The sequence below is a fragment of the Chelon labrosus genome, assembly GCF_963514085.1.
Source record: "Chelon labrosus genome assembly, chromosome: 23".
NCBI classification, from domain to species: Eukaryota; Metazoa; Chordata; class Actinopteri; order Mugiliformes; family Mugilidae; genus Chelon; species Chelon labrosus.
The window spans coordinates 9,792,722-9,813,154 of NC_140356.1; the positions used below are offsets into that span (position 1 = coordinate 9,792,722).

General features: G+C 43.4%; 1 protein-coding gene across 1 annotated transcript in view; it reads left to right on the top strand.

The window, feature by feature from the left end:
- foxp2 (forkhead box P2) overlaps positions 1-20,433 on the top strand; it is a 97,247-nt gene that overhangs the window by 22,231 nt on the left and 54,583 nt on the right. Inside the window, exon 4 of the mRNA XM_084573480.1 lies at positions 16,425-16,611. Within this exon, the coding sequence (XP_084429606.1) occupies positions 16,435-16,611 (177 nt within the window). The 5' untranslated portion in view covers positions 16,425-16,434. The remainder of the gene's footprint in view (positions 1-16,424; positions 16,612-20,433) is intronic.

The following is a 20,433-nucleotide window of genomic DNA, read 5'->3' on the forward strand; positions in this document are numbered from 1 at the left end:
TCCCCCAATGCCAAATGGAAAGGTGCTTGTATAACTGAAATAGCTAACCAATTTCAAAGTAGCGACATTTTCCATCCCAAAGATGATTTACTGTGTTTGTGGTACATTATGGTCAGTTCTGAGTCAACTGTATGTGTTAGTATAAAATACAACTGTTCAGTCGAATGTTTCAGCCGAGTTTAAACTCAATGAAAAGCAATAGGCTTATGAATCATCGCGCTGTTCCAATTTAATGGAACATACCTTTCAATGACAGCGTGTACCAGCACATCATCAAAGTGAAACTTCCAAAGTTCCGCTTAACTTGTTGCTGAAATAGTTTCTCGTTTTCAAGAAAATTGCTGTGCGCCAAGTCCCAAGAAGTGTATCAGGGAATCTTCCCTGAAGGAAAAATTGCCACTTGCATACTTGTCTTTGACCAAAGTGAAGCCCTCACCCTCTCCAGGGGGAACATGTGCTGTTTAGGAGGATATAAAGGAGTAATTTTATTACTCGGTACATCTCCCCTCAGAAGCCATTTCATTTCTCCTTTCAGCCTCCACAGAAGCCTTTATTTGATCTCATATTCCAGAGTAGGACTGCCTCAAACCAGTCGGACTCCGTTTATTTTCATTTGGAAAACACATTTAGTGTTGAAGGGATGGCAAAGGGTTTAAGTGAAGAGCAGGGGGTTCTGGTGTGGAAGGAACCAAGGCAAGTTTTTCTATCACATGTAAATGTCCTCCCGCGGGGATTGTTGGGAGCCAAACTTTACATTTTGTTCTCTCAATTTGATCGGCGTGACTTCTTTCAGCATAATCAAGAAAAACCTCCTTTAGTCCTCCTCGCGCAAACTTCCTTGCAAATAAAGTTTGCATCCATACAGTGAAATTGATACAGCTGGATACCCTTTACTCAGTGCTTTGAAACTGCAGATCACAAAAAAAAAAGTGTGCCATTTATTAGGCAGCCCACTTAGGCAGCCCAGATGTAGCTGGTCACTTGAGAGGGAGACTTCCTCATAAACTCTTGAGCCTTTACAGCGGGCACAACACCCAACTGTGGAGTCAAAATTAACCCGCAACCCTTCCTTCAGCTCCACATGGCTATTTACTAAATCCTGAACCAGTGCAGCTGTCTGGAGAAGCCTTACACAAAGTCCCACATTTCCGAAAAAATTCTCTCTCCTTCTCCCTCTCTCTCTCTCTCTCTCTCCCTCTCGCTCATTTATCAGTGTTTCTGCCTGTCTCTCTGCCTGTGCCTGCAGCACCTATATCCTCTCCAGCTTGCGTCTGGTGACAGGGCAATGAAAACATTTTTGTGAAGAGTGTCATTTCACTGCTCCGGAAGTCCCACTCACCTAAATAGTTCCTTCTCTATGTCTTGTCTGTTTTTTTTTTTTGTTTTTTTTTTTGCAGGGACTTTTTTTTGTTGGGGGGGGGATCACAACCTCCACTGGGCTCAGTTCCACACATTGAATTGCCTCCAGATGTAATTCCTGTCCCCCACCCTTCACCCTCAAATTAGTGGCTAGTAAAAATTAGGTTTGAATTAGCCGCGGTGTGGAGAATATGAGACTTCGAATTTTCCATATAATGAGTTTATTGTTCTCTGCTAGAATGCCATTTTCCTAAATTAATTTGATGGGGGGCCTTTTTTTTTTTTAGGTGTAATTGGTATCTTGTTGAATGGTGTTTTAGTCATGAATGGATAGCCAATAAGTCGGAAAGATAATCCGAGGACTCTGAAAACCGTAAGCTCCACGTCTCGATAGCTTCTGGAGATTATCCCCAAACTTTCCCTATTATCTAATTCCCGGTCAGTGTTATATTTTTTTTCATCCACCTTGCTACTTGTAAATGCATTGACAGGATTCCTTGGATGTTAGATAGAGGTTGTTGCATAGCATATACAGGTGTTGTGCTCTTTTGACTGCCAGTGGAGCTTGTCTCGCTGCCATTCAACTGTGCAGCCGTGGTTCTGGGAATGATAATCTCTTTGGCAGAGCCTGAGCTGTGGGATCCTCAGACACTACAGATCACTGTCATAAATGGGTTTCAGATTCATCCCTAACAGGAAATCTGAATGCATGAAATGAATATTGAATCTCCTATATTGTAGCCGCTCCTTCATCTTGATGACATCTCAGCGGCCAGGAACGTTAAGAAACACAACAACTCAGTGGCATGTACTTTTCTCTAAGTGGGAATCTAATTAAACCGCTGCTGCCTTTACTATATGATAATATCTACTACTGTGAAAAAAGGGAAGTTGTCTACCATGCTCCGCTCTTTCATCTAATTCCAATCTGCCGCATAACAGGTAAACTGCTGTGAGCTGCACTTGCTTGTTTAAATTTATCCATCTGAGCCGAGGCTTTGATTTCAGCAACTCGTTTAATTCAAATACGCTTTTGAAGAAAAGATATTTTTTTTGAGCAAGGGAGGTGGGGGGGGGGCATTGGAGGCAGCTGTGGTGGTGATGGGGAAAATAAGAGGAGGCGCAGGAGGGCCAATTTAACCTGGAGTGTCTGTCGCTAGTCTACCAGCTCCTTCGCTTCAAGAGGCCCGGTCAGCTTGAACTGTCTGACTTCTGTCATTTCGATCTCTTTTTATTTTTCTGCTGTAATGTATACTTTAATTCCCGCCCGCCTGCCGTCTGTGTGTAGCAGCGGCGTCGGCAGAAGCAGCTGGAGGGGAGGTGCAGGTATCATTAAGCCTTGGAGAGGCACCAGCGGAACGCTGCTGAGTGCTATACGTGGCTCCTCGCAGCGCGTGTTGATATTTCTGGGCCCAGTGAATGTACAGCCTAGTTTATTTTCAATAGGAACCCGAGGCCGGGCTTGGCCGGAGCACCCCCCCCAGCTGCTTACCCGGGCTGTTGATATTGAGTCAAGCAAACACTCTCTCAGGGATGTCCTGTTGGGCTCTCTGCCAAAGTCGCAAATGGAAGTCACATGTGGAGACTCCCAGAGGAAGGCAATGAGGCCTCAATTCACACCCCTCACCAATAATAATAGAGTTTTATTAAAAGCAATACTTTAATACTTGATTTTCTAGTCCGGATGACCAAGCCTTCCATTACTCACTTATCTAAAAATGTCCTAAAAATGTTCAAACAAAACAAAATCAACATATTTATTATTGCGATTGCAGTAATCAGGCACTCGTCCACCTTCACCGCCTGCTCTTATTTTTTTGAGCAGTGAAACACATATGCAAATATATTTGGACACTGTCATTATCATCCACTTAATAGGCATTTCATTAGGGGTTTTCTGAATGCACGGTGCAAGGCAAGTTGCCATGGATACCCCCAGTGCTTAAGTACAGTATATTAAAATGGTGCTGCCTTCCAACCACTTATATAATCACCGGTCCGTAATGGTCTCTGCTCTGTGGCCATAAGCAACGTATCGTGTGATCAGCATTGGCCAGGACCAAAAAGAGCCCTTCCCCCTCGTTATGCCTTATTTGGCTTATTTTATTTCATTTCATTTTTTTTGTAGACAGGACTTTGTGGATCATGATTTGTGCTTGTGGAACATTTGTGTGACAGCTAATGAACGGTGCAGATGTATGTGTGCAGTTTCACGCGTGGCGCTTTGCTCTTTGGAAATTATTTTGTGGGCCGGTGGTGACATCACTTTATTTTGTCTGACTGGATGTTGAATGTGGGAATAGAGGAGGGAAGACAAACGGATAACCTCCCATTGAAAAGTGAACACCACTGATGCACTATGGCACTTCAATAAATATATAATCCTCGCTGTCATTGGTGGTGTTTTGCTCTCTTGGGCTTTTGTGCTAATTTCCCTTGTGAATATTTAAAAGATCATGCAGGATTTTATTTATTTATTTTGTAAACATACAAAATGTATTTCTTAATTGTTTTTCCATTAAGACAAATGCTCATCAAAGTCTTAAGAAACAGTGTGCCACATGGCTGAGTCCTTGGTTGTCGCTGACTGATAAACCTTATGCATGTACTTGGTGTGGTAGCGTGGTAAAGCTGAAGTGACTGTGGCAGAAATGAGGAAAACCGAGGCGCTTGACTTTGTCTAATTCCCTAGAGGCAGTGCACTTCACGGTGGCTTTAATTGAAGATGAATAGTTCGTAGTAGCGTGTGTGTAAACTGTGGAAATTATGGCAGGGCTGGGAGATGGGAAGAAACATGCGCTGCTAACGTTGTCACGGCGCTGCACCGCCTCTCGCATCCACTGCTCCCCCACTGCTGCCGCCGCCGCCGCCGCTGCTGGTGCTGCTGCTGCTCTTGCCAAGGTTGGTAACCAGCTGCTGCCACCGTCACCCCTCCCCTCTGTACCCGCTACACATGTCTATCTCTCTCCCCCATTTTCTCCCTCTCATTCTCCTCCCACTGTACCGCTGCCACCACATCAAGACGCTGGTGGGCCTGTTTGTCTCCGTTGACCTTGGCAGCAGAAAGCTCTGGAAGAAGAGACATCGGGAATAAATACCTGAAGGGAGAAGGCACACAATAGTCACAGAAGTGTAGGAGCAGGCATAGCATTTCCCGTCGTGAAGCAAATGTTTCCAAGTCCAGGGGCCTCTTGTTTGTCTTTTCCAGTGAGGCACTCGGGGTAGTTTATTAAAGGGGTTGAAGGAGCTTTCTAGCCTGAAGCCTTTAGCGCTGAAAGAGAAATGGGGAGAAATTACTGGCATAATGTGGATGCTTAGAGCAATTAACAGCAGTTGTTTAATGTTAGCCCCCTTTTGACTCTCTCTGTCGCTGTCTTTTTTTTCCTCCCATGCTTGCTTTTGCACTCTTGTCATCTCCCTCCCTCTCTCTCGCTCCTGCCGTCTCTCTCCCACTCTGCCACGATTGTTTAGTGTTTACTCTGCCCGCCTCGGAGCTCAGACAGTTGACACTAATGAAAATGCTACATCTTTTGGTCTGTGTTGGTCTCTTAATAATGATATCATACGGCTGAAATATGCTCCAGCGGAGCCAGGGAGATAATGCGCCATTCAGAGCCTGTTAAATCATACCAGCGCGCTGCTCAGTGCTGGTGAGTTCAAGTGGTCTTTACCCCACGTTAGGGGCTGCATCTTTTCCTAAATAAATCTGTCATAGTTGCCCTGGGTGCCTCTCCTTAACACATAGAAGTTCTTGCACTCTCTACAACCTCATGCTGTGGCTGCTTGTATCTTTGCACGTGTGTGTACGTCTATTAGTAGCATATATTTAATTTTGGAGTTGCGTCTTTGCTCATATTACATGTGTAGAATTTGTTTTATGAAAATGCTACAAAGGCAAATAAATAAATCCATAAATAAATGCACCCTCTTGTGTTAAACCTCTCAGGCCCATGTGGCACAGCAAGCTGGTGGCAGATGGACTAGCTTTCTGCATCTGCTGTGTGCAGACTGGGGGCTTTGTACTCCTCTCTCCTGGGGAAGACCGAGCCTTTCTTCTTGCCAGTAGATTCCTGTCTGTTGGAGCGACTAAGAAAAACATCTGTGGCATGCGAGAGAGAGAGAGAGAGAGAGGGAAAGAGAGAGAGAGGGAGAGAAAGGGAGAGAGGAGGGAATAAAAAAAAAATTGACAAAAGGATTGGCAAACACCATTAGCCCTAAATGTTCCATCTCATTGCCTGTTGTGCATTGTTTACAATAGGGGAAACATGTCGATACATCACGTGCAGCACATCTGTGCCCGGCCAAGATAATTCAGCTTCTTTAGCACACAGTAGGGATATGTACAGTAGTTTTTCGCAGCTAGAGATACTGACCTAATTCATTAGGAGAGACTTCACATATCTAGAAACACATTTGCTTTTTATCAAGCGGTAAACCAAGTCTTAAAAGCTGTGGTTGAGCTGAAAAGCTGTGAAATGTTTGTCAGCTTGTTTTAATATGTATTATTATTATATATGTTTTGTATTTAACGTAGACCTCCCATGACTGTGTTTTTATTTTGGGCAGATATATTTTTTTTCTGTGCTTATAAATACATTTAAAGAGATGGCAAAAGAAAAGCATCCTCTTTAAGAAAAAGTGAGCGAGCATTCGGCATGTGGTGGTCTCCCTAGTTTTGAACCTTTGTGGTCTCCCTCCCCTCTCAGATTCCTCCAGAACCTCTCTCCCCCCTCCCTATTTCTTTGCCAACTCTCGCCACCCCCCGCCCCCTCCTCTCCGCTCCCCACGACCAGCCCCCCTACCCCGCCGATCAAGCCACTGGTTTTTGTGTACTATTGGTCCTCAGGCGTCAAAACAATCCAGCGGGGCTGCCTGACTTGTTTTAATTAGGCAGCACTGAAACGGCAACTGTCTCTCAGACGTGACCAGGCAGAGGTGCTCTCCCCTCGCACTACTGTAAATACCGCTGTAAATACTTCTCTGGTGATGTCTTTGACAGTAAGCGTCAGCTAGTTTCTCTCTACTTTTCCCCTTTTTTTCCCCACTTTTCATCCTCTGTTTTCTACCAGCGGCATTTTCCCTCGTCGTTTTTCGTACACAGTAATGCTTTCAGGTTTCTGAGAATACTTCTTCAAATGCTTCTTACTGGGAAGAGTGGATTTCTCACTCATTGTTTAAAAGGTAGGTCATTTTCTCTTTTGACTTTTGTTTAGATACACTTGTGGTAGCGTAGCGGTGCTTTGTGACGGCGTGTAACTTGGAAATGCACGGACGTGATGTGGCTAATTGTTTTTAAGTGCCCTACGCACTCTCTAGCAGAGCACGGGAGGCTACCGACTGCCGCTCAGCCCTTCACTAATCCCATTCAGACTCTTTACATCTGCACACACACACACTTTGACATGCACACAATCAGAGCTGAAAAGAAAAGCACTAGTATAAAGCCGGACACACATACCTTTGCGGCGAATGCACCTCTCTTAGCAGCGTCCTTTAGCCCCGCGTCTCCCTCTCGTCTCAGCGACTACATAGAGCAAAGTACCAGTCCGGCAGGTTGTGTGCGAGTGTGTGTGTGTGTGCACAAAAGAGAGAGAGAGGGGAACGGCGAGAGAGCGTTCAGAGAAGCAGATGTGTGATTAGAGCGAGAGCAGCGAGAGCAGCGCGAGCTCCCTGGTAAGCACGCAGGCGAGGTGCAAGGGGAGAGCCGGCGAGCATCCTGCGACGAGTCACAGCAGTCCCCGTGTGAGGATCCTCTCACACACCCTCACATACACACACACACTCGCACGCAGGACCCACCCACACGCAGAGGCTACCTGCACACACACACTCTCACACATTTGCACCCAAACGCACAGATAAACAAATGTTTCTTTACTTCTAAAAAGTAAATTAACAGAAACAGATTTGGAGGATATTTAGTAAATTAAGAGACAGCAAAATAAAGATGTGACTAATAATCGGTGCATCTTTTATTTCCAGTAAAACAGGGAATGAAATGATAAGTAATGTTTCCCAGTCATTTTGAAATTTCATCAGCGGCAGGCTTTAGAAATGATGGTCTAATTATATCCAGTGTGGAGAGAGAAAGAAGCCGCCGTGTCTCTGTCATAAATTTCCATTTTGTACACTACCCCCCCCCCCCCCCCCCCCCCCCACCCCCCACCCCTCCTTTCCACACACACGTGCACTCACGCACACTCCCTTCCGCTGTCCCTCTCCCATTCTCTTCCTTCTCACCCCCAACTCAAGCCTCCTCTTTCGGGCCTACATGTCCGACCTGCACAGGGGGCCCCCGGTCGGTAATTGCCCCGGTGACAACTGGAAATGATAGAATAATTGTCAGGAGAGGCGTCTGGGCTTTCTTTTTTTTCTTTTTTTTTTTTTTTTTTTTTAATGGGGCAAGGGTGATTTAAGTATGCATGAATGGCACAGTGGTGGTGAGGTGGCGAGAGAGGGAGAGGAGAGAGAGAGAGAGGGAGCAGGGGGAACTGGGGCGGGGGCTGGGTGGCGGGTTGGCAAGGGGGGGGGGGGGTTGGCTTGTTTATGATGCCATCCCCCATAAACACGGATGAAGTGATGACACAGATAGTGTTGCCTCTTCACACGGTGACACCAGTCGACTTGCGGCCGTCGCTGCTAGACACCCTCGGCGGTGGCAGAGGCGAGCACTCTGTTCTCTGGTCAAGCTCTCTGGCACTCCTCACCTTCAGGTAAAAAAAAAAAAAAAAAAAAAAAAGTCAGGCAGACTCTGTCATCCATCCATCCATCATCCATCCATCAATCCTCTGTCATCCATAGTCGACTCCAGGCTCTTGGCTGTGTTTAATGGTTGTGTTTTATTGCCGGGCTGTGTCTGCCGCCTTCCCCGTTGGTCGTCCCACTGTGTAACCGTTCAGCCTTGGTCTGCAGGCTCTGTTAATCTGCTGCTTAATTAGTGCTGATGAATGGCTCAGAGAGTGTGTGTGTGTGTGAGAGAGAGAGAGTGCGTGCGTGTGTGTGTGTGCATGCGTACGAGCGAGTGTGTGCACCGACGTGACTTTGTGTTGCCCTGTGCGAGCCCGTGCATGTGAACTCACTGTGGTATTTTCTGCTCTCGTATTATTTTTCAGACACTGCTACTTGCTTGCTAAGCTAATCATTGATCATTAAAATCAAGAGATGATTAAAGATGATTAAAGGGCACGGCCACTGTATAACCTTTCACAAGCTGATAATCAAATATTGATCAGCTGCAGATCCGTGTTTTAAGAGCTTTTACTTGAAGTTTGACTTATTTGTTTTTCTCCCATCTCTTGGTGTGGAAAAAAAAAAAATCCCACTTTGGAGCAGATGTTTAGTTTAAAGAGGAGAGAGGTCACGAGACTGATAATTGGTGAAGCACTAATTATCTTTATCAAAGGCGAGTGGGATCATTTGTTTACTTAAATATTGATGAGGATGAGCAAGGCATGGTATTGGGCTATTGTGGGCATATTATTAACATTTCATGGGGCTTTGTGCAGGAATGCGAAAGGGACTCCTCTTCATAATTTAATACCCTAATGCATAATGAGCTATGTGATTAGTTCACATGGAGAATTGGCCAAACTCCATTTTGAAGGCAGATAATTTACATTGTTCTCTAGAGTCTGGCATATAATAGGTTCTTTAGCGCAATAAAATTAAATGCTACACATTTTATATTTCAGCTTACAAATCCCCCTGGCAGTTTCTTCTTTTTTCTATTTTCCACGTCTGTCTCGTTTTGTTTAAAGGGGAAAAGGAAAGAAAGAAAAAAAAAAAAAGCGGAGGGGGCGAATGAATTTTAAAATTGTTTAACTAAAACACATGTTTACCTCCATGTTTTATTTAGAATGCACACTGGCCAATTAACACCGTTCATTAGCAGAGCTGGCGTTATTTGTTTTGAAAGTTTAACCAATCACTTTGTTATGCTAATTGTGATGTAATTTAATTTGAGTTCCCGTAATGATGATGCCGCTATTATCCACATAAATGATGCAGTTAAGCAGCGCGGCCTCATTTGCATGTGCTTGAAGGGAGAGAGGCTGAAAGGAGTCGGCTCCCCCGTATCACTCTGCTTTAATTTTCCACCTCTGTTCACTCCTGCCCTATGGGTCTGCCTGGCCTGTCGCTGGCTATTGATGATCAGCACTTTTATCTGAATTGTTTTTCCTTCATTTGCCTCCTTGCGGATTCCTAGAATTACAATCTAGGGATATTAAATAATGGAAATGTGATTAAAAAAAATGCTCAATCCTTTGTCGATATATCGAACGTTAAGCGAACGATTGATTCGTGCGCCCTCTCTGAACTCCGATGCAAACCTCTTACACTTCATTTTCTCTGGCTCTGTTTTGGCTGTTGGGAGGTGTGTGAGGGCTTGCTTCTTGAATTTAACATTTCCATATCAAAGTGGTGCTTTGTTGGTGCTCTGGCTTAATTTTTAATCTGTTGATTCCATCATTATCTCTGGACATTATTCAAATGCGGATACTCGGGTGTGTTTTTAAAACGGAGAGGTGCAGTCAAACTGTGACACACTCTCCACTGCATATTTTTCTAAAATCTTTTTCAAGTGATTCTTCCCTCCGAGCGTTTTTAAAGTCTCCCACCTTGTATGAAAAAACTGAGACAAAGTTAAAGATTGCTCATTATCTATTTTGTCGTGAGCTAGACTTTTTTCCTGAGGAATGATTTTTTTTTTTTTTTCTCCTGACCAAACCCCCCCTCCCCTTTCTCTTTTTATGCTTCTAATTGGTTACATAAATCTTGTCTGGTATGAATGAGGAATGTTGCGGTGTTGTCAACTGCAATCTTCACCCTTATTTACCAATTCATTAAGATCTATCGATGCAGGACTGCTGAGAGGGAATGACAACATAAATCAGAGCTTGAGACATAATGGCCCTAATCAAGCAGAAATAACTGGAAACGTCACAATGAGCTATGTCTCTGTAGCTGCGCCGGCCGCGGCTGGCTCCCTGCGCCTGTCCGCTGGATCTGCCACGCTTGCGGAGAGGACCCGGAGAGTCACACCATCCAACTGTCATTAGCTCCTCTGATTTTTTTTTGTTCTCTCCTCCCTTCAACAAGAACACCAGAGCGATGTAAAGAATTCGTCCGCTCTTTTAAGTTATCCGACTCTTCCTCCACGTCAAAGCGGCTCAGTCCCGATCGCTTACAGAATAAAACATCTTTCCTGAGTGGAACACTTCCACGCTCTATAAATACAGTTAGGTCGGAAGTGCCCTGCTTTCAGCGCGCACCTCCTCTGCTCTTGATAAAGATGATTGGACGAGACAATGAGGCCTCCCCTCTTTATAGGTCAATTAGCCCTGATTAGGTGGGCTGAGTTAATTAATGGAATTGGCAAATATGCAAATGAGAGCCGACTGATCAGCTTTCGTCACTGTCTCGCTCAGCCACAGCGGCGGGGCTGTCTCCTGCTTGAGCACTGTCTGATGGGTAACATGTAAATGATATGGGACGAGCCTAAATGCAGGAGAAAACTAGTTTCTCTCCTCCTCTTTTTCCTCTTTCTGTGAGGGGGTCCGCTGCTCTGCGGTTATATACTTAAGTGTTCATTTATTACAGCACCAGATGTTTCTTTTTTTTATTCAATTTCCTTTACAATCTTGGATTTTAATTTAATATTTTGATGCTTGCCTTTTATGCACCCTATCAAAAGTACCGTCTGGCCTGTGTAGAGTCAATGTTTTGTCATATTTCAAAGCATATAACATTAATTTGTATTAACATCATATCATGCTCACTATTCACGGGTGCCTCTTGCATTTGGTTCTAAGGAGACATTGTGCAGACTATACAATTGTACATGCACTTTACACTCTTTGCTCTGGTTTTCTTTGTCATTTTTCCCCCCTTTCTCTTCTCTGACTCTGACACACACTCACACATCCATTCAGGGACACTTGCACACTGTGGCAAATAGTCTGTCTTTTATCTTATTCTGTCTCATCTCCTTATTGTAAATAGAAGAGAATTAAGTTCTGAACATTCTCGACTGAATGTCTCCTATCACAGAACTACAATTTATTGTCGGCTCAAATGAAGAATTGAAATATGACTGAGGGGTTTTCTCAATGTAGGGCTCATTGGACAGGAGATAACCACATTTGATTCTGTTGCTTTGAATAATGTTAATCCCGAAAAAAGCAAAGTCCATTATTCATATTCATCTCTTTTCATTTGGCCCCTCTCCTGATTTTGTAAATATGATTTCTTCAGCCTCTCTCTTTTCTTTTTTTTTTTTTTTTTTCTCAAAGCAATCTTTATTCACCGGTGAAGCACTTTTGAAATTCCTCTATCTGAGAGCAGAAACCATTACCATACACACAGGTTTATAAGAAGTACTCATTAATGCTCCTTTATGGTGGCCCTTTAGTGCCAAAAAGGAAGCTTTTAATTCTAAGGCACGGCAGCCTGGCTCGCTTAATCCGGGGGAGCAGGGTTTTGTCGAACGTGGTCGTTTTTCCATCTCCAGCTCCACTGTATGAAGCTGAGGTCTGTTATGAATTGTGGTGTCCCTGTAATGTGACAGCTCAGAAAAAAAATAAAAATTACAGCTCACACCCAAGTACAAACAAACATAAGATCTTAATCAAAGATTTGTTGAAGGCATATATTTATGGCACGCTTTGCTTAAATGAAAGACTTCTGATTAAGTTCAGAAACTTTTTTTGCCCTCTATTATTTGGTCTTTAGATTAAATTCATCATTTTAAAATGCTGTGGTCTTAAGCACCATTTTTTCTAGTCGGCACATACGTGGCATTTTGATTTATTAAGCAATCTGAAGTATTGAATATGTGAGCTCTTGCCCTTGCCCAGTTACTTCTTTATTTTGTATGCACAGTAACTTATGGCAATGATGAATTAATTTCACTCAAGCACAGAAAGTGTGATTATTTTAAATGGTAACCATATCTCGACTTGATCAGAGAGCTGTGAGGAGTCAGTAGACTGTGAAATGTAATTTCTATTATTATTATTTTTTTTATTTTGAATCTCGAAACCCAAAAGAATTCCAGCCAGCCACCTGAAATGTGAACTGATAATGAGCGGACGTCTGGGATCACAGATTTTGCCGGTCACTTTTTTTTCATCCCCCTCTTCTTTTGTGTCGTCCTAATGAAAATATTTTTTGCAACTCATGCATATAAAATGAGGAAATGGATCGGTGTTTTAGATAGAGACGCAGTGGAGAACATCCTCGCGCTGGGAGCACAGAGACTCTGAACGAAACCAGTGTCAGGCCAGTTGTGTCATAACAGCGTATCTTGTGTGTGTGTGTGTGTGTGTGTGTGTTAAATTCCTCAGTGTTCCCCAGACAGTGTTGGAGCACAGGAGACAGCTGTGTATTCCCACTAGATGGATGGCCAGTGTCATAGTGTGTGTTTACTGCACATGATAGAGCGGGAGACAGGCCAGGTAATGAGGCTACATTAAGGGCTTTTAGAGCTCGCAAACAAAGATGGAGGGCTGCTTCTTTCCCCTTTAATGATAGGTGTGTGCGTGTGTTTAGTGTGTATGTGCAAAACTCTGCTAGAGAGTGTGTGTGTGTGAGGCAATGAAAGGCTCAATTTTCCTTACACCTTTTGTTGTGTCACTTCTCGGAATAAAGAGGAGAAATTCTGCCAATGTCTGGGCCAAATGCGTCGTCAGGACCCCTTCTCAGATTCCGCACCTGATGGAACGGACAGATTTGCAATGTTCAAGAGTAAATATTTGCTCAAGCTGAAGAGGAATAGCAAGCGACTGTACGGTCGCACAAGGAAGGAGACAAAAGCTGGAGTTGGTCGGGAGCTTTGCAAATAAAGTGTCTTTCTTTGCTCCATCAGGAAATGTCTTTTTTCCTACTGAGCCTCCACCTTAATAGAAATGTTGGAGCCATCAGCCATCATTGATGGCAGTAAATTTGGAGAGCGCAGAGTTATCTCCTTCTCTCACTATCTTTACACCACCCCACCACCTTGTATCACTATCATCTTACTTCCCAGAGCTATACATCTACAGAATTACCAGCGTATTACCAGGTAATAACAGCCTTCCTCTTTGCTTCCGATCATGATAATAAGTGGTCTAGGTTCTCCCTCATTGGAAGATTATGGCTTGAGGAAATGGCATCAAATAGCGGGTGTGTTCAAACGCAGGACACCGGCAATTTATGGATGTCAAACACACGTGCGGGCGAGGCGGCAGCCGCACTCATGCGGCATTAACGCTGCCTGCACCGCCACAGATCAGAACCTCAGCAGATATTGTAGCTGGAGGTGACTCCTTCCAACCCAGTTGGCTGAGGACACTCTGAGCCAGGGTCAGGACTGGTACCACCTCAGGGAGAAGGCATGGAGGACCTGTGGTAGGCACATATACAGGCACAAATGTAGATACATGCTTCATACACTCACACCCTCAGGTGCTGAGTATTGTCACTATCTGTCTCTCTTGAGCATTGTGTGAGTGTGGATGTGTGTGTCCCTCTATCTGTGACAGTTCCATCACCCCCACAGTCAGATCCACAGCTTGGTAGCCCGCTCCTCACTGCAGCCTGGCTGTGTTTCTAATTGACATTCTAATTGGCAGATTTGAATGGCGCCTTTAGATGGCTAATTAATTTATCTCACCGCTGTCATTAAGGTTAAAGCACCATCTGATCTCTGCGAATATACTTTGCATATATCTGCATTATCATTATGTTGCAGCAAGACATGCTATACTGATTTTATTTTGAAGGGGAGATAATAGCACATGAGATTAACCCTTTTATTATTTGTATTTTAAACTCAAATTATTCTATTGTGATTATTATTATTATTTTTTTTTGCTTTTTTCTTTACATGTCATTAACATAATATCAAACGGCAATTTTCCTTCGATTTCCAGAGTAGTTTGCGTTGCATTCAGAGGTTATTAAAAATCCTTATTTCCTTGTCTCATATATTTTCAAGTTTTCTGAACCTCCATCGCCAGTCCGGGAAAGAAAGCGGGAAAAAAAAAAAGAGAGATCCAAGCTCCATTAGAATGTTCATAAAATCGTAGTAAAGGCAATCAGACAGTCTTTCTCTGAATATTTTAAACATTGGGCATGTAAAATTTATGCCTAATTTGAATACTTATTAGCCGGCTGATCTCGGCTGCAGCCTTGAGTTTCTTATGCTGAGATTCATCACCGGATTGGATGTCACATTGTGGCTGGTCCTCCCCTCCCTCATTTAATACACACTCACACACACACACACAAAACCACCACCTACTTTCTCCCTCCCACTCACTCTTTCTCTCTCTTTCACTCTCATATCCTTTCCCTCCGTCTTTCTCCGTCATCCCCCACCCTCTCTGCTCCTCTCTTTCTCTGTCTTTTCTCACTGTGTCTCTCTCCATCAGTAGTGAGCGCTGCGGTGTTAAACAGGGGCCTGTTTGTTCACAAGCACGCCTTGTCCTGGCCTCTTCCCTATTTACTTGTGTCCCGGGCAGCTGTCGCCCTGCTCTGTGTAATAGCTCAGCCCTGTTTGTTCTCCCTGCCTAGATCCTGTTTATCCTGGCTGTGGACATCCTTTAAGGCCTGTCCTGTATCTGCCCCTCGTCAAACACACACACACATACACACACACAAACACACACAATGAAGGACATGTACACACTTCTATTAAAATGGTATTTACAGGCCAAAGAATACACACCACATGTTCTGTGCGCAAATGCACACACAATCAAAATCATCATTCTCTCTCTGCTGTCGAATAGATTGTGTACTTTTGCACGTAGAAAACGTTAGAAAATCTTTTAGATGTGAATCCTCCATAAATTAGCAATAATCTAAAAAATTGTCTTGAATTTTTAAAATTTTTAAAAACAAATTCAAATAAACGCAGAACAGAATCCACCATTGTGGAATTTCCAGTTTCCCATTCGTGTCTTTTATTCATTGTGAGAATGTCGAGTGATGTCGGTGGGGCGACGGTACAGAGCATTAAATGCAGGGGATAATGATAAAACATTTATTACTGGAAAGAGAGGAGGTAATATGCATAATTTATGCTGTTTTTAGCACAATCATTAGTGATATTCCTGATAGAATTTCTTCCCTTTCTCCCTTTTTCTCTCTCAACAATTTTCCTAATAGATACTGATGGAATTAATTGTCCTTATTTTATTTACAGTTGTTCAGATTTAGTTTTATAAAACCTGCCGCCAAAAAGTTTGACTACAGCCTAATTGCTTCTCATTGAGAGCGGATCTTTTTTTAGATGTCACAAAATAAATGAATATATAAGGTTTGATTAAAGGAGAGAGGGGGTAAAAAAAGAAGCCAATAAATGACATATGAGCGTCCTTTCTCTATGGAAGCCTGCGAGGCAGATTTTATTTAGGATGACAAACCCATTATAGTGTTCATCACCAGCCTTGCACCATGTGATTTGGTGCCTCCACCTCCTCCCTGCTGCCACCACCAAATTTTAATTTTGCATGATTAGCTTTGCGTCATTAGGCAACTTCATTCAGATTCAGGGAAAAAAAATAAAAAAAAAAGTCTTGACAGCTTCAAGACGGCAAATATTTTAAGTGTGCCCATGCTTCTGTTTCTCTGTCTGTGGTGCCTGGCTGTCCTGATGGAGATATATGCTCATTTGTGATTTGTTGCAGCATTATTTTGCATTGATTTCCTACATTTGTATATAGTAATTTGTTACTAAGGATAATCATTATATAAAAAAAATAGTTTTTAAAATCCAGGTGCTTTGATTTATGCCCAAATTTTAGTGGATATAAACCACATTTAGATACCTTTTCCATTTCAGAAAGCACCAGGACATGCATCTCTTTGTATTGCTTCATTTACACAATGAATGCATAATTGCTCCTCCTGCATCCCCCCCTTCTTCTTTATCCCCCCTCCCTCTTCTTTAAATGCTTTAATTTGCAGAGGGGGACTGAGGGCTTGATAATGGAAGCGTAAAAAAAAGAGAAAAATAGGAGGGAAAAAGGGGGGAATTGTAACAAGAAGAGCCCTAACCGGTGCCTCTTAATCACTTCTAGGTTTTAAATCATGATGATGCAGGAGTCGGCCACAGAGACAATAAGCAACAGTTCAATGAGTCAAAATGGAATGAGCACCCTAAGCAGCAGCCAATTAGAGGCTGGCAGTAGAGATGGGAGATCAAGCGCTGGTGACACAAGCAGCGAAGTAAGCACAGTCGAGCTGCTGCATCTGCAACAACAGCAGGTAAGTTGTGTTTCTCCCCCGTCTCGTCTCTCTGCCGCTCTCTCTCTCCCACTCTGTTTTCCCCTCGCTCTCCCTCTCTGCTCTGCTGTGCTCTCTTCTCAGCCAGTGCTGGGGTGTTCTACATAGGCAGGAGGCACCGTTATATTGTTTTGTGTGTGTTTTTTTTAGTAAGCGGGGGGAAAAAAAAAAACATTGTTTATGCAATGTGTTTGTGTTGTTGGTAAATTTCCTCGTCAGTTTGTTGTGCTGTCGTTTTGCTCAGAGCACACAGATGAGGGTGAAAGTGTTTTGCTGTGTCTGTTTATGGCTTTTACAAGTTTATTTTTTCGCGTGTTTAAATTTGCACATGTATGGTGCCATGTGAGGCCGCGTGTTTGTGTGCAAGAGAGTGTGCTTGACGGCGGGAGAGAGGGAAAGAATGTGTGCTGGAGCACCGTACGGAGCTGTTAGGGCAATGTGTGTGTCTTTGCATGGGTGTGTATGTCATGGCAGAGCTGTATCCACCAGAGGGCCTCCTAACTCGGCACTAGTTGGAGGCTCACACACATGCAGACGCTCCACCAGCGGTGGAGAAACCTTTGACCAGGACAATCTCTGTCTCGCTTTTCTTCAATTTGAAAATACTTGTTTTAAGTCACACTTTTTGGATTTTACACTGAGCACAAATATTTGCTGCTCTGTTTTTTTTTATTGTTTTTAAAGAAAGATGAATGAAATAAGTGAGACAAAAAGAGAGAGGGGGTGGTAGTGGGGGCAGGAGTTGTGAAAGTCAGTCACCAGCAGAGTAAAGGAGTCAAGTGTCTCTCGTGTCTTTTCACGGTGAATGATGGCTTTGACAGTTTGCCAAAAGAGCAGTGGGAGATCAGGTCAGAGGGCCATGCTTCGGGGTGGAAGGGGGACGACGCCTCCGGTTTGTAATGCTGTCCTTTTGCCTCGTTTGGAATTTTCATGCGAGCGTATATGAGTGTGTGTTTGTGTGTATTTTTTGGAGGCAGCTGAAGCCCTGTGGTCAGTTTGGACAGGGCAGTAGTATAGTTGCAAACGTGTTTTCTGTGTGTTCAGTGTAGCAAAATGAAGCATGTCCTGGAGGCCCCCCCCCCCCCTCCACCCATCCCATCACCCATCCTCCATCCAAAGCAGTGGTCCTGCTGGTGGCTGCGGCCGCACCACAGCACCATGGCCTCACCCCCGATTTATCACCACTCTGCCACTCTTTCTACACGCACACGTCTGATTGTGGTCAATTCTCTCCCTCTCTCAGTCATCACTCTTTTACATTTGAAGGTGTTGGGTAGAGAACTGGCTTCTATCTGCGCCGATACTCTCAGCAGATAGAGGGTAAAATAGGAGGAGATGGAGAGCAGGATAAAAAAAGATGGTGTTAAATTGTTGTAGCATAGAACTCCACTGCAATTTGAACTAGAAAAGAGTCACATAACCGGTGTCTTGAAAAGGATTTTCAGCGTATTTTTATTTTATTTTATTTAAGTAAAGCAATTTCCTAGACTGTAAGTAAGTATTTTAATAATTTTAAGATAATTGAGTAATTTTGTAACACTTTTAAAAAACTTTAGCAGTTATTTAACTGTAATTGAATCAAGCAGACTCAAAGTGTGTCTGTAAATGGTCTAAAAACAAAGAGGCAGCACTCTTAAAATAAAAAATGCAACAGCACAAAGTGAGGAAAAAGGCGACGTAAGCATAAAGTGTCTAGTTAAGTGTCTGAGATGGACGTATGGATGAGAGGCATGGGGTTGGGGGGGGGGGGGGGGGGGGTTGCTGGGTGGTGTATGACGGTGTGCGCCTTGTAAAAGAGGCCAGCCCAAGCCTTCTCCCAACCCAGAGACAGACACATTGAAATGAGCAGTCCAGCTAACAGGTCTCTGGAGGCTTTTTAAAACAGGGCCCCTGTGCTGTTAACTTCACACACACTTCCTGTGGCGCGCTCACACTGCGTCTCTTCGGAGAGGAAGCACAGTTCAAGGAAGAAGGATAAGGGTTTTTTTTTTAATATATATATATTAACATATTTCTTAGCAGAAAGAGGTGATTGCAATGTTGGCAGGTGTGTGTGAAGCATGGACATTTTCTGGACATGTATCAATGCCTGCACTTTTTAAAAAAAATAAAATAAAATTCTGTCCACGTTAGCTCCGAGTCCATTTTGAAGGAAGGCTGTTGGGCGTAATTTTCCACCCATATTTGGAATGACATTGAGTGGTCCGGTGGGTATAGAAGCTCCGGTCTCTCATCACACTGCTGGGGGGATGATTAATAATAAGCACTGATGAATTCTCCACCGTCCCTATGGGTTCTGCCATTACCCAGCAGCTCCAAAATACCACCTGCAGCTATAATTAGAAAAGCGGCATCTTAAGGTCTCGTCACCTTAGATTCGGCCAAAGGCTCACAGAACACAGATCAAGACTTGACTTACACTATTTTTCCATATTCACATATTGATAGTGGCGCTTTTCCGCTTTTTCACAACACGAATGCCACACACCCCGTTATCCACATATCTGAATAATAACCATTGTCGCAATTAAATTTCCAGCCCCTAATTCCTGTCAGGGTTTCATCACCCCATTCCCAAGGTTGTCTAAATAGACCTAATTTGATTTGAGATCACAGATTAGATATCCACTGTATCTGATTGCAATTTGCCAGCTGCAGATATGTATCAGGGCAAATGATGAATGTTACACAGCCCTAATTACTATGCAAAACGATCACGATAAAAGCCCCGTGGTTTAAAAACAAAACTGAAAAAATGTGCTGAGCTCATGGTACCAATCGATTAGCCATTGGTCATAGTCGGTGTTATGTTTTAATGCTATATGCTGCTCTCTATGTACATGGAAGTCATGTATTGATCTTTGGATCTATACCATAATGTCCCATAATGAGCCTGTTAGTTGATTACGGTGGTCTGTAGACTTAATCCTGCCAAGGTTATCAGTGGGATTGATGAGCCAATACTCTGGACCACTGCCCCCCTCTAAATGGGCTCAGTACTGTAGGAAGTATATTGATATTCAGAGCAAGATGGAGGCCCTGGCTGATGTATCATGGCCAAATCAGTCGCTTTAACCTAAGTCCTACAGCTACCATCTGCCTCTACAGTCTATTACTCATCTAACGGACTCACTTGTTAAATTCAATGTACAGATAGATGCCTGTTATTCACAAACCTAGCTTGTTGTTGTGTTTTTTAAACATTTGCATATTTCTCTTTGCTTATGGGACAAACATTTATTTACTTGGGCGCAAAAATGCAGCATACAAGAGCCAAAAGGCAGATGTGTACCTGTTGGTAAACTGGTTGGATATTCATTTGAGTGTTTTCCTGAGGCGCATGATGCAGCAAAATGCAAACTATCCAACCCCATTTAAATGACTGCAGCATTTTGACATAAATTACAATAAGTGCGCCAAGGTGCCATCTTACTTCTAGGCTTACACCCCCACCCCTCCACTCCGTCGCTACGCGAGAGCTAGGCAATGGTCCAACTTGAGAGTGACAGCAATTAACCTGCCTTCCTAGCTGTTTAGCTGGAGGAAATAGAAGGGATGAGAAATCTGACAGCAAGTGATGGGTAGTATTTAGGGTTTAGGGGCAAATGAAATTCTCCCCAAAATGAAAGTCATTAGGGAGAAAGTTACCCCACAGACAAAGGACAAAATGACAGTGTGTGTGTGTGTGTTTGTGTGTGTGTGTGTGCTCATTTGACAGACGTATGAGCTCATCTCGCTCTTACAACAAGTCAAGTTTGTTGTTCAGTATACACTTGGTAAATACTCACTGTCTCTAAAATACTG